The sequence below is a fragment of the Pagrus major genome, chromosome 23 (assembly GCF_040436345.1).
Source record: "Pagrus major chromosome 23, Pma_NU_1.0".
NCBI lineage: Eukaryota > Metazoa > Chordata > Actinopteri > Spariformes > Sparidae > Pagrus > Pagrus major.
The window spans coordinates 15,583,903-15,597,039 of record NC_133237.1 but is presented as its reverse complement, the minus strand read 5'-3'; the positions used below and the strand labels follow the sequence as shown (position 1 = coordinate 15,597,039).

General features: G+C 42.3%; 1 protein-coding gene across 1 annotated transcript in view; it reads left to right on the top strand.

Annotated features, from left to right (window-relative positions):
• prkar1b (protein kinase, cAMP-dependent, regulatory, type I, beta) overlaps window positions 1–10,154 on the top strand; it is a 67,401-nt gene extending 57,247 nt beyond the window's left edge. Inside the window, exons 9-10 of the mRNA XM_073494732.1 lie at window positions 7,042–7,123; window positions 8,416–10,154. Of these exons, the coding sequence (XP_073350833.1) occupies window positions 7,042–7,123; window positions 8,416–8,588 (255 nt within the window). The 3' untranslated portion in view covers window positions 8,589–10,154. The remainder of the gene's footprint in view (window positions 1–7,041; window positions 7,124–8,415) is intronic.
• The last annotated feature ends 2,983 nt before the right edge of the window (window positions 10,155–13,137 follow it).

Here is a 13,137-nt window from a genome sequence, read left to right as displayed (position 1 = left end):
AGCTGGGGCCCCTGGTGCAGCTTCATGAAGGGCCCCCTGCCTGTCATCCTAACACACTTTTGATTAACTCCATACTTACACAGCTTTCACCAGGGTCAAGTCAAGAGAGCTCTGTTGAGAGGGGGTGGAGGCTCAATCTGCGGTGGTTTTGTCCTTGCCTCCGACTTTCCCTTCTCATTCTCAGGCTTAGTTAAAAGTTGGTCTCTCTGTCAGTAGCTCTGTCTATCTAATTCGATGTCCTAGTGAGCAGTGCATTGGTTACAGTGCAGGGAGTGGTTAGAGGAGGATTTTATCAAAAGTGCGGAGTGATGAATCGCTACTTATCCCTCTTTTGGCTTGTTCTCCTTCTCTCTTTCCACCTGTGCCCCTCCAGCAGCACTGTTCCTCTCCATCCTTCTTTCATCCATTCTCCCACTTTTCGACTTATATCTCTCTTCAGAGATATACATTCAAGTTTCTATGTATTTGGACAGCATTTTATTTTATTTTTGTTTTAGTGTTTTAAGTTTATAATTATATCACTGTTAACAAATAATGAAATGCTTTATAAACTATTTATTAAGCAATAGTTTATTGCAAAGTTGTAACAGAAGTTTATAAACCTTAAATAAACAGTTTATAAAGCATTTCATTTGTAGTTAACAGTGAAATCACTATTAACCAAAGTTTGATTAACTATAGTTTTAGCATTTATTAATGTTACCTTCATATACAAATGACTAAACCTTTCATATTGTTTATCTGATGTGACTGTTTATACTCCAGACAACTCAAATTCAAATCAAGCGACACAATATGTTTTGCAGAGTAGCCTCCAATGTGGCCACAAGTGACTTTTACGGGAAAATGCATAATACAAGTAGAGGAGAGTCATACATCGTGTCATGGTCCTCTCATTGTTGTCTTACTATATTTGTGTTTTATGTGTTTTCTGGGTTTTTTGTGGTGTCTTTTGTTCTGTTACCACAGTTCTGTTTCCCTCCTGTGTTCCTGTGCTCCTCCCCAGCCTGCTTTCCCTCCACACCTGCACTGCATCTCCCTCATTAGCCCTGCCCTGATCTCTGTGTTCTTTCAAGCTTATCAGCTGCTTCCCTGCTCTCTTGGTTCCTCCGCTCATTCTCCTCACCTGTGTGTCTCTGCCTCTCTCAACCTGCACCTCATCCCCTTGTTAGTTCAGTTTTTATTTAAGTCCAGTTGTTAGTTTAGTCTCGTTGTGTCCTCTGTTGAGTTTCCCTGTTCCTGTTCTGTTTACTTGGCTGTCCCTGTGATTCATCGTGCTCTCAGTGTCACAAACCCAGCAGACTGACTCAGTAAAGTGAATAATACATCTACGGACTTTATGCAAACTACAGCCACCATGAATTTACCCCTGAGAAACTACTAAAGTATTTTAAAGTGAATTGCAGACCATGCAAGGCTGTGTGTTCTGTGGTGCAAGAGTGTATTATCTAGCTTATAAATTCAGCTTTTCTATTAGAGGAAGATTTTTTTATTTCTTCTTTCAAAAAAATAACATTGTCCTGACTTAAAGCTGAAAGTTAAGAGCCCGTTGGTTCATATCAAATATGTTAAAATAAGCCAAACGACAAAATGTGCATTTCTGTCCAAATATTTATAGACTGTACTGTGTATATCCCATGTTTGCCTTACATTATCCCGCCAGTGTTGGTCAAATTTGAAGCCTCCAATTGGAGCCTCCCGAAGCTGCAGAAATCCTTTAAAAGCCAGTTTGACTATGCAGAACATGAACCCAAGCTGACTTTAAGACACAAACATAGCAGTTACTGTAGCAATGCATGACTCATCAATCTGAGACTTGCGCACCCGAGAGAGGAGAAAGGCGAAAATATGCAGAGGAATCCGGGGGATTATAGGATGGAGGGACAGAGCAAGAAGAGAGGGAGGAAGAGAGACATGGATGGAGGATGGAGGTCCATGTGGCATCTTTTTTCTTTTTTTTTTTACTTACTTTTTTCCCCTTTTACCTCCCTGCTGCTTCATCACCCAACAGTAGCATTTGTCTCTTTCTTTAATCCCTTTCTCCTCCTCTCTCTCAGTCCCTCCCTTCCTCTCCCTCTCTCTCTCCGTCTCTCGTGCAGCAGGGCCTGACTTTCCCAGAGCAGGGTGGACTGTGGTGGAATGTGTGTTGCCGACTTTCACATGGGGTCAGGAGACCCAGCCTCCCGGGAGAGAGAGAGAGAGAGAGAGAGAGAAGGATGAGTCAAAGAGGGCAGGGAGGGACACATAGGGAGAGAGAGGCTGATTCGGAAAGGACCACAAGCGAAATCAGTCTCGCCACGATTTTCAATCCGTCACCATCATTTTTTTTCTTCTTGTGCACACCTTTGTTGTTGTTGAGTTAAACTGCTCCCATTTCTTTCCTCTTCACTCCCCCACCTCCCGTCTCTTCTCACTCTTTTGTTGTTTTTGCGGTTTGGCGCATCAGCCGAAGACAAACCCCAAAATCACTGATTACATGCTGCTGATGGGCGGATTAACAAAAGGGAGGTAAAGAGGCATCACTTTCTTTGCCTGCCGGGAGGAATAGGGCCCGGGTCGAAAGTGACATGTTTACATTTTTTTTTCTCACACTGTACAAACAAGTTTTTACAGAACTGCGGGGCCGTGAAGACTCAGCCACACCTTCCTTCGCATCTCCTCCTTCCTCTCCTTTTTCAATTTCCTCTCATCTTCAGGGTTTTTTGCCCCCACTCACTCAGCATGCGCACTCTTTCTCCCACATGCTCATACACTCAACCTCAGCACCCTGTTATCTGTGGTCTCACCGCTGCCACCTAAAATGGGGCGTATGAAAAGATGGACGAGGAGAGGCAGATGTCAGTGAAAGTTTTGAATCATGATGTTGAAAAGAAACAAGCATGTCGGTTCCGCTGCTTCTTGCTGTAGTAAGATGCTTTTGTTTTATTTTTCTTTACTTTTAACTTTTTAGCAGAGGCAGGATGAAGTATTGTTTTTTTGGAAGTCCCAAGTAAATCCCCTGTCACACTTTGACTTCTTTAGTTACTGTGATGACAATGCTGCATTTCCGCGAAACTCAACATGGCACAAGTCTGAAGTGAGAGATGTCAGATTAAATATACATTAAATACAGACAGAGAGATGAATTCTTGTCTTGTTCACCTGATTAAATCAATGTTATCAGTTTCTTATGTAAGTAAAAGAAAAGATAATTAATTTAACAGATTCTGAAAAACTGAATGAATTGAATGAAATAAAAAAATCTTATTGATCTTATTTAGCTGCAAGTCATGAGCCTTATTTGGTTTTGTAGTCAAGTCAGTCAGATCAGGTAAGGGTTGCTCTGCTATTTCACTCACTCTCATCTCTCCATCATCAATCTAAACAACAATTCAATGTGTTATCTCATATTTGTCCTTTGACCCCACACTAAAGTAATCACACTAAGGGGATCTAAAGGGTCCCTGTGGGTCACACAGATGAGAAATCCTCTGTGGGTTGTCTGCAGTATATTACCTACCTGTATATGTTGAAATGCAATTCAGCTAATAGAGTTTAAGACTGCTTTTATAGACTGAAGATCAATGCAGTTAATGAATGAAGAGTACAAGTGTACAGTCACAAGGACAAAAGGTAAAGATTAACACGTCTTAATTGAATGAAACCATTTTCTGAGTCCCTCTTCCTCTCTGAGAAGCAGCCCTCAGGCCGTCGCATGTTCTCAAGAGTGTAATCTGTGTGTGTTTGTGCTGGTGTTTGAGTGAGAAGGTGCAGACTCTGCTGGTGCTGGGTGGCCTTGTGAACAGGCTACTCAGGATATCACCTTTCTGCCTCCATCTCTGCTTGTGCCCCCCTCCTCACTCTCTCTCTTTGTGCCTGTTGTTGATCCAACGGGTGTCACTTCCTACATGCAGGACGCTACATTTTGACATGTCACCACGAGCCGACTCGCTACGCCCTGTGTGTGGTATGTGTGTTTAGGTAGGAGTGGGAGCAGTTTGATTAAGGACTGTATGGAGTGTTATCTGAGGCACACGTTTTCTTTTTCACACCACACTTTTTCCCCTCTCCCACTTGTTTACTCCAGACTTGTTTACAGTTCATTCATTCATACTTTCTCTTTGTTTTCCCTTTCTTTTGTCGTTGCCTGTGTCGGGCAGCCTGATGAGGAGGATCTCCAATGTTTATAAAAGAAATATCTGTGGAGCAGAGCGCAGCCCCTGGGGTGGTACAGTATGTGATGGTTATCTGGACCACACTGTGTGCGGCCTGTTCACGAATGAACTACTGTACTCGACGGTGCTGCACTGTCTCACTTTCTTTGTTTGGACATGAACGGAAAGGAGAGGAATCAACTGGTTGTAAACACAGGAGCGTCGATGCCCCTCATCCTCTCCCCATTCACATCTCTCTCTGTTTTATACCACGTTTGTTTGCACTCAGACTGCTTGTTTGGTGCGGTGTAATGAAGTTCAGTAAAAGTGGTCGCTGCAATGTTTACACTCGGGATTTAACATGGGAGACGGGGCAGACGAAGAGGTAAAATTTTATGGCATTTCCTTCTTTCCTTGGTCACATTAGTGTATTGTCTTTGTAATTGTGTTACCATCATCTGCTGCTTCATGGGCATTTTCAATTTGTGGACTTTCTTGAAGTGGAAAAGTTGGTGTATCATTACTGTCTCATGCCTGTTATAAAGAAAATGACCATAAAACATTGAAACACATTGAAGGGGGCTTCTGAAAAACCTCAGTTTAAAGGGCTGTGTATCCCTAAAACTTCGAACAAGAGTCAGGACACCCCATCCTTAGGTGTTAACGTTAACAAGGGGTGTATTGAGATTTGGCCTAAGTGAAGAAATCATGACTAACATGAAGCATGTGACTTATTTGTCACTCAAGCTCCGGCTTCACAGGAGAGACAAAAACATCTGATATGTGGGCTAGAGAATTAGCACCACATGCTTTTTGTCTCATCGTGCTCATCTCCTAATAATCACATAACATGTGTTTGCCTGTCGCTACTGTCGTCGAAACTTTAAAACATTATTAAACTAACGTTAGTGAGCAACGGCACACACTGAGGGCGTGTGTGCCTGTGTGGTTAAATTCAAGACAACTCTCTGTGAATTCAGTAGCCTACTCACCAGAGACTCCGGTTCTCCCTCACCTTTTCTCTGTTTCCCCCCTGCATTTCCCCACCAGCTCCAGGTGGCAGTCAACATTACACAACATAAACACCCCAAAAACAGAGCTCTGCAGATTGCTGCTGCAGTCAGGTTGATAAACAGGAGTGAAGATAAATCAACTTTTTAATCCCAAAAATTAAAATGTAATCTCTGAGCTCTCCTCCCGCTGGTTAAGAGCAGAATCCAAAGTAGCTACAGGTGTTTATTCAATTATTCCATATTGCTTAGAGCCAGTGGAGAGTCTGGCTCTAAACCCAGACTCTCCACTGGCTCTAAGCAGCTGAGCAGCAGCTCTTGCCCCCCACTCTGCTGGCCCTCCACACAACACTCCATAAAACATCTTGTTTTGATAGAAAGCCCCCTTGCGGCAAAAGTTATATATTGTGCATTTAAAATCGAAAGACAAATCGAATCGTGACACTTCTGTTGTCTTTTGGCAAGAGTGACTTTAAGGGAACGCATCAAATTCAACCATGGTCAGCCACAGTAACAATGCCCTCTTTTCAACTGGGCAAGAATTACTTGGAATTCATCCCTCACAAACATACGTATGCTCAGTTATTTGAGCGGTGTCCCCCACTTCTCCACAGTTCATTTCAAGCACAAACTCAACTCAACAAGTCACACATGAATCCTTTTTACTGAAATATAGTCTCGCCTCTGTGTGCCTACAGTAAAGAGCTGGCAGTTTTGGGGTTCTCATTAAAGCTCATTAGATTCATATTTAGCATTATTAGCCTGGTCAGCAGGAGGAGCAAAGACGGATTAGAGACATCGAGAGAGCGCTGGAACAGTCAGGACTATTTTACAGACTCAGTCCAAGACAAGCTGGGAAGTTCCCCACCTGATTTTTTACCAGCTTTCACTTACAGCTGAATACATGCAAATGTCCAGGCATTAATAATGCATTTACTAAAATATATGCTCCATCACATGCCAAACAGTCAAGCTTTAGAGAACTGAAGTGGCTCAAATGTGAAGATAAATATTCTAAAATGTCCTCATTCACACACAAACTTTGTCAACAGCTGCAAAGTACAACATGCAGTGTTATCATCTGTTGGGCAGAGCGAACGGAAATCAGATTTCCTCCGTTATACTCTTTCGATGACTCACACACAACAACAAGCAGCGGGTGCTAGTAATTTGTGCAGTGTGTTCGGTCGGAGAGTCCAGTCACTCCGTCCAGCAGACATCAGCTGTTGATTTTCTCACTGTATGTGTGTATGTGCTTTTGCGTGCGAGCTTTCAGACATCCATCTGTGTCTGTGTTCCCTCTTATCGTTCTCTGGCTGTGTGTGTGTGTTTGCAAATGCACATTAGATGATGTGGGTTAGCAACATGCAAAGTGTTGGCGTGTGCACATGAAAGTGTGTTAGTGTTTTGGGGATCATTTAGGGACACTTTACTGGAGCTGGAGTCTTGGACAATACAGTTGTTTCCATTTTATGCTGATAGAGGGGATTATGTGATGGAGACACTGAAAAATCAGTTCAGTCTCTAACGGGCTTAGATGTTTGTATTTATTACACTCTGGAGATAATAAAGCAGAACAAATCAGAATTTGAATCACATACCCCGTCGGAATAACTGAGTACGTGTCGTTTTGTGTTTCTGATCGTCTCACAGAGCAGGTGTCCGTCCCACAGAAAAGTGGGCTTAAATCCTGTGCACCTGTGTTCTTATGAAGCAAAGGAATTTCTTCTCAGCTTAATCCTCCTGACGGTTTTCATCCCCTTGCTAAATAACTCCTCCTTTTCTCTCCCTTTCCCTTCTTCTCCAAACCCCCCCCCCCTTTAATTTCTCTCCCTCTCATCCTGTTCTTTCTCTTGTCTGTCTTTTCTTTCTTTCCTCCTTTTCTTTTCTGTCTCCAGGGAATAGCCTCTGTTCTGCAGCGCAGGTCTGACAATGAGGAGTATGTGGAGGTTGGACGCCTCGGACCCTCTGACTACTTTGGTGAGTGATTCTTGGTCAATGACACCGTTTCCATTTCCAATTTGGTCCCACTCACAAAAATGTACTGGTCAGAAAAATAACTAGTTTCATATTTGGCATTTGAAATATAAATCGTGCAAGGGGAAACACAAAAATAGCAACTGTGGCGAGGTCAAAAGCTGGTTAAATTATGGTGAAGCCTCGATATTTTTGTTTAATATTGCAATAGTTTTCATTTCTATTCAGTGAATTTAAACTGTTTTGCAATTGTTTTTTGCTAGAAAAAAATTCTAGATTCTGCTGTAAATTATATTTAAAAGTCTTTTATTATGCTGTAAATTTATGTAATAATCACGTAATGTCCTCACCAACCAAATAAATAGGTAACAATAAAACATACCAAAAAGGGTTAGTGCACCTTCAAAAAGTCAATATGACAGTGTTAGAAAATAGTGAGAAATGTCGTCATTTCATCTCGTGTTTTGTCTTATGAACAGTCAAAGATATTCTGTTTTCAATCATATAAGAAAAATATTTAAGAACCAGCCATTTGTTGGCATTATGCCTTATAAACAATGTAAATGATTGTAGATTGCTGACCAAATTACTAGCAATTAAATTATTGTTGTTTGACTCATCATCAAACAAAAATTCTAATTATGTGACATTTTCATTTATTTTTCAAAATTTGAGAAAAAACAATTGTTTCCGGATTTGTTAAAAAGTATCAAATCCAATAATCTAAAATGTTTTAAAAAGTTAAATATGATTTTGACAGGTGTTATTAATTCAATCACCAGTATCACTTTTAACCTAAATGCATCTTCAGAGCTTCTACCGTTGCCATGGTAATTGACGTCCAAATCAGTATTCAAAGGTAGGAGATGTGGCGACGGCTGCACTGCACCTTGTTAAAACCTGCAGCAACCTTGAAAACAGTTGGAATAAAAGTAAACTATCATCAAATGAACTGCCTCAGCTTCAGTGATTTTTGCCTTTTTTCTCCAGTAAGTAGAGTTTCTTTTGGCATACGGTGCTTTTTCTCAACATCTTCTTGCTGTTTTGAGTCTGTTAGTTGTTAGTTTCTGTGTACCGAAAACAGATTCACTGGATGGAAGAAAGGGAAACAAGAAGCAGAAGGTTCAATTCTACAAAAGATACATTACTGCTGCAGTTTAAGTTTCAAGCGCTTACACAAAATTAATTGTCAGTCATACATAAATAATATACATTTTTCAAAGATACTCAATCTAAGCAGATTTGGAACACTTAATGACCTCCCAGCTGATTGTCCTCTCTTCCTCCTCCTCCAGGTGAAATCGCCCTGCTGTTGAACCGCCCCAGGGCAGCCACCGTAGTCGCTCGCGGCCCGCTCAAGTGTGTGAAGCTGGACCGACCCCGCTTCGAGCGTGTGCTAGGGCCGTGCTCAGAGATCCTCAAGAGGAACATCCAGAGATACAACAGCTTCATCTCCCTCACCGTGTGACGAGTCGGCCCCTCTGGGCCCCACCAGCAGGGGTGGGCAGCATCAGCATCAGAGTTTTGGTCCGTGGGTGGGAAGAGGTGAGGATGCGGGGGTACAGGACATGGGTTTTACATCCACAATGACAGGCCGCTCATTTGCTGCCTTTTCTTATTTTTCTTTTTTTGTTTTTCTTTTTGCGCGTTTCTTTCTTTTCTTTGATCTTGTGCACTTTGACTTGACCTGTGCTGTCACGTAGCTTTATGTCAAAAACATCATGCAGTGTAAAAAGTGTAAAAATCGGAGCGAGGACAGAGATCATTCAACTGTACGTGAGTCATGTATGCAGTGTGTCAGCCGTGTATGATGCATGCTTCTAGACTGACAAAGAACGGCGTTTGCACTTTCATTAAAAAATGAAGGTTATGGGTGAATTCAGGAGATAAGACGGAAGTAAAGTCATGTTTACGTACAGCAGGAGGAAGTGGGTACACATTTCTTTGCTCACCGGCTGTGGTTTGCCTTTTTATGTCACTACTTGTGGGTGTGCGTGGTGCCATTTCTAGGTCAATTCCGACATGCACTACACAGACCTCTGTTCCCTTAAGCGTAGATTCAGAGGTATGAAGAAAAATCTATTCTTGGCTGTTTCATTCATTTTCAGTGCTTCTTAAATGTGCTTTTTACTGCTGTTATCATTTAGGGGATTGTTACAGGTAGTGATATGTTGAGTTATGATTTTATGTAACGTGTGTCAGCCAAAGTAAGCGACAAGCTGCTTTTTTTCTGAAGAAATCCGCTCAGCAGTTCAGTGTGATCTGTGAGCCGTGGTACTCCAAAGGCACAGTTGTGTTATCAGTCTACATAGTCTGAAACACACGATCTGAAACAAGTCTTTTCCTCACCTGACACTGTGGCCATATTTGTTTTGTTTTGTTTTTTGTTTTTTTTTGTCTTCCACTTAGGAAACTAAATCCGAAATTATTAACACTGAGTAAATGGTACCTGACCATAGAAACATGGAATATATCACGTGACCTTACTCCCTGACTACTCTTCAGAATAACTTTTTAAAGATAATGTTTATTGATATAAGAGCCTGAAATTTTTACCTGACACAGCCAATATTTATCCTGTACTTGGCAGGTGGCAGGTTGTAATTTCATTCCCTGCTGAAACACACTGACATGAAACACACACCCATACTGTAAATGCTTACACCGTCTCAGGACACACACAAACGTCTTACCTGATGCTTTTTTAACCTGATTTTGTTTTGATGTGAAATTGCTAGATGAAAGCTTTTGCACCACCTTTAGAGTTTGTACCGTTGGGTCAATACAGACGTTTGATTTAGCTGTTTTTAAGACATGACTTATATGTTATAAATATATAAAAGAGAAGAGGTAGAAAATATACTTGTGTTGCTTTCCTTTGATCTACTGTAATCTGTCAGAGTTGCACAACCGACCCAGCGGCTGATGTTGTACAAAACAGGACCTTCAGAAAAGAATCTTTCTGTATTCTCTCTCTCTCTGTATCTTCTTTCTTTCAACTATCAAACCATCTTGAGCAAATAAAGATAAGCTTCTGAAAGCCTCTTGATTGGAGTCGTTATTTTCTCATGATCAACCCCTCCTTATGTGTGAGAACGTGACTCTTTATCACATTTTTTCCCCTTCCTTTATCCCGACTTCTGGCATCCTCTCCTCCTCTCCTGGCTGGACTTCTTCATCTCGTGCCCTCATTCCACCTCCCCTAACTGTTTGTCTCCATCAATCTCCCCTTCTCTAAACTGCCCACTTCACTCACACTTTTTACATTTCTTACTCCAGGTACTGCCTTTCACTCCACTCTCCTCTGCCCTCCATCCTTCTCACATTAAGCCGAGTGTCAGTCATCCGTCAGTGTGAGCTGTCAGAAAGCCTCGGAGCTCCTCCCAGCCACTTTTACACCGCAGCGGACTAAAGCCTCTGCAGCTTTGACACATTCCTCTTCATCTTAATGCCCACTAAATCAACTGAGGAATGTGCCCCCAACTCGCCAACATTGAGTTTAGTACCACCCCCCTTCCCACGCATACACACAGGCTAACACAATCACCTTCACACTAGCACACACGAACTCACAAACACACAATTTTGGGGTATATTGCTCTTCCATCTGCGAGGCTTTGGGGTTTCCAGCACGCAAACATGTGTCCGCTCATGGCAGTTAAGCATGAATGCTCCCACTTGCATGTCGTGCATGACTCCTCTTTCTCTCTCCTCGTGGACATGTTTACTGGTGCATCGGCACTTGGTTGCAGACCACACTGACAGTCATGCAGTTTGTCAGAGTCATCGTTTTAACACTGCTGACTCTTACTGGAATTCACATTTTCCTTCAGTCATTTTGTGCATCATAATTTCATCTTCCCTGTTGCTTCTAAGGATGTAGCTGATGTTTCAGTTGCCCGTCATCCTACAGGGTTCGTACGGGTGCTGAAAATCCTTGAAAGTGCTTGAGTTTTAATATGGTTGGGGTTAGGGTTTTCAATGTCTGAACAGGTAACGGTGGAACAACTGGAATAACTGTGGAGACACTCCACTGCAGAAGAGAAAAATGATGGAGGAGGCAAAGAAGGTTAAAAGTAAGAGTGATAGAAACCGAAGTAAAACAAGAGTGAACAGGCAGGCATTCACTCGATGTTGTGTCAAAGTCTGTTCCTTCACTAATATGTGTCTCCCCTTCTCAACCAACATTCTTTGTACTAGATCACAACAAAACCTGCCAACTTAAAATACAACCAGCTGTTTTTCTTGGCCTTTTAATAGCACTGAGATCAGGACATCTAGGTCAAATTAAGATTCTTATGGTTGTTTTATGCTTTGGACAGTTGCCAGGCAATTAGCGGTAGCCATCTTGCAAATGCTGTTTTTTTTGGGACAGCAGTGCCAATAGTAATACCACGGGGAAACGCTAGGAGGCAGTCATTTGAAAAGTTGTCTGTTTCCATTTTAGGTCAACCATGATATTCATCTCCCAGAAAACAGCCTTTTTCATACGTTGGTAGCACTAGAATGAGAACTCAACCTGAGATGACCTGGGTTTTTATGTGTGTGTGTGTGTGTGTGTGTGTGTGTGTGAGTGAGTGTGTGAGTGAGTGAGTGTGATTAGGTAGGGCCATTCCTTGGCCATCCTGGGTGGGCCAGCTGAGGACAAAAGTTGGCACTGTCGCACAAGCGGCAAGATGGAGCCTTGATACCATGGCGCCGTGCCACTGTTAGAATACGCACACTTTCACACAATGATTTTACCGACTTTTAATTTAGGTCACTCAGTTCAGTGTTTGGGTCCTTTATGCTTTCATAGTCCTGTAATCCGTCATACAGCTCCTGTGGTCCCACTGTGCCTGAAACACTGAGGCCAAAAACATTTCACCAGCTAAGCTAACATCAGTTAAGTGCAGCTCTTTCATGATCATTAGGATATGAGCTGCCCAGTAGTTTATACTCAGACGGTCAACAACAGCCATTTAAAAAGCATGAAACTATGCTTATATTTTTTGTTGTCCTGCTTTTGACTCCTGACTTGTTTTTGAGCCTGCCAACAACAAGCAAAAGCTGAACCAGTGAGCCCCCTAGTCTTGCTCCTACTTCTGTGGTTAAGCACTTGGGAAGGGTGTCGTAGTGAAGCTGGGCGCTAATGTCCAACTCAAACACAAACAAACACAAAACTGGTAACTGTCAAGACTCTTGATGGCTGATAAACCAGCCTTACACTGTTGGCTGACAAACCTAGAAGCTGGAACCAAATGTCAGAATTTTTGAACAGAGATAAACAAAACAATCATTTTGGACCAGACTATGTTTTTTAATTAGGTTTATTTATTCACAATCATATTAATGTTTTTAAGGAAAAGCGATCATTTTATTCAGCACCTTCTACAAGCTCTGTAGGTGTACTATTTTCTGTTCCATGAAAGGTGAAAAGCAGCAGTAGCAGGGACTTGGGAGGATGAATGACCCCAGCTGTACCGCCATCCCCTCTGCTCCTTCCATCCTTTTTTAGCTGCTGCAGCTTGGCTCTACTACAACTCCCAGCTACTCCCACAGTGGAGTATGTTTGGTGCAAGACTCCTGTTCATTTTTTTGTCCAAACAAACAAGAGACCAGACTCGGAGAGTTTGTGGCAGGAGGAGACGGAGAGGACGCAGAGGTGGAGGAGACTGTGAACATGCAGGAAGAGGAAGACGATGTGTTTTTTTAAGTGGACTCCTGAGTTGTGTGAAGTCCACTGAGAACCACTACGATAAGAGAATTTGTACCAGCATGTGAACAGTTTGCCTCCTCGTTTATGGGATGGTTTCTTAAATGCATCCCTCCAAATTCCAAGTTTTATAACGATTGCCAAAAATTTACAAGATAAAATGGCTGGGAGTGATCTGTGTGTGTCCGCATGCTTGCATGTGTACTTGCTGCATCCAATAACCAGACACAGCCACCCGTGATCTCATGAGAGGATATTTTATTTGGTGCTTCGCATTTAGATCTGGCACAGTGAGCGTAGCCCGTGGGCGTGCGACCCTCAC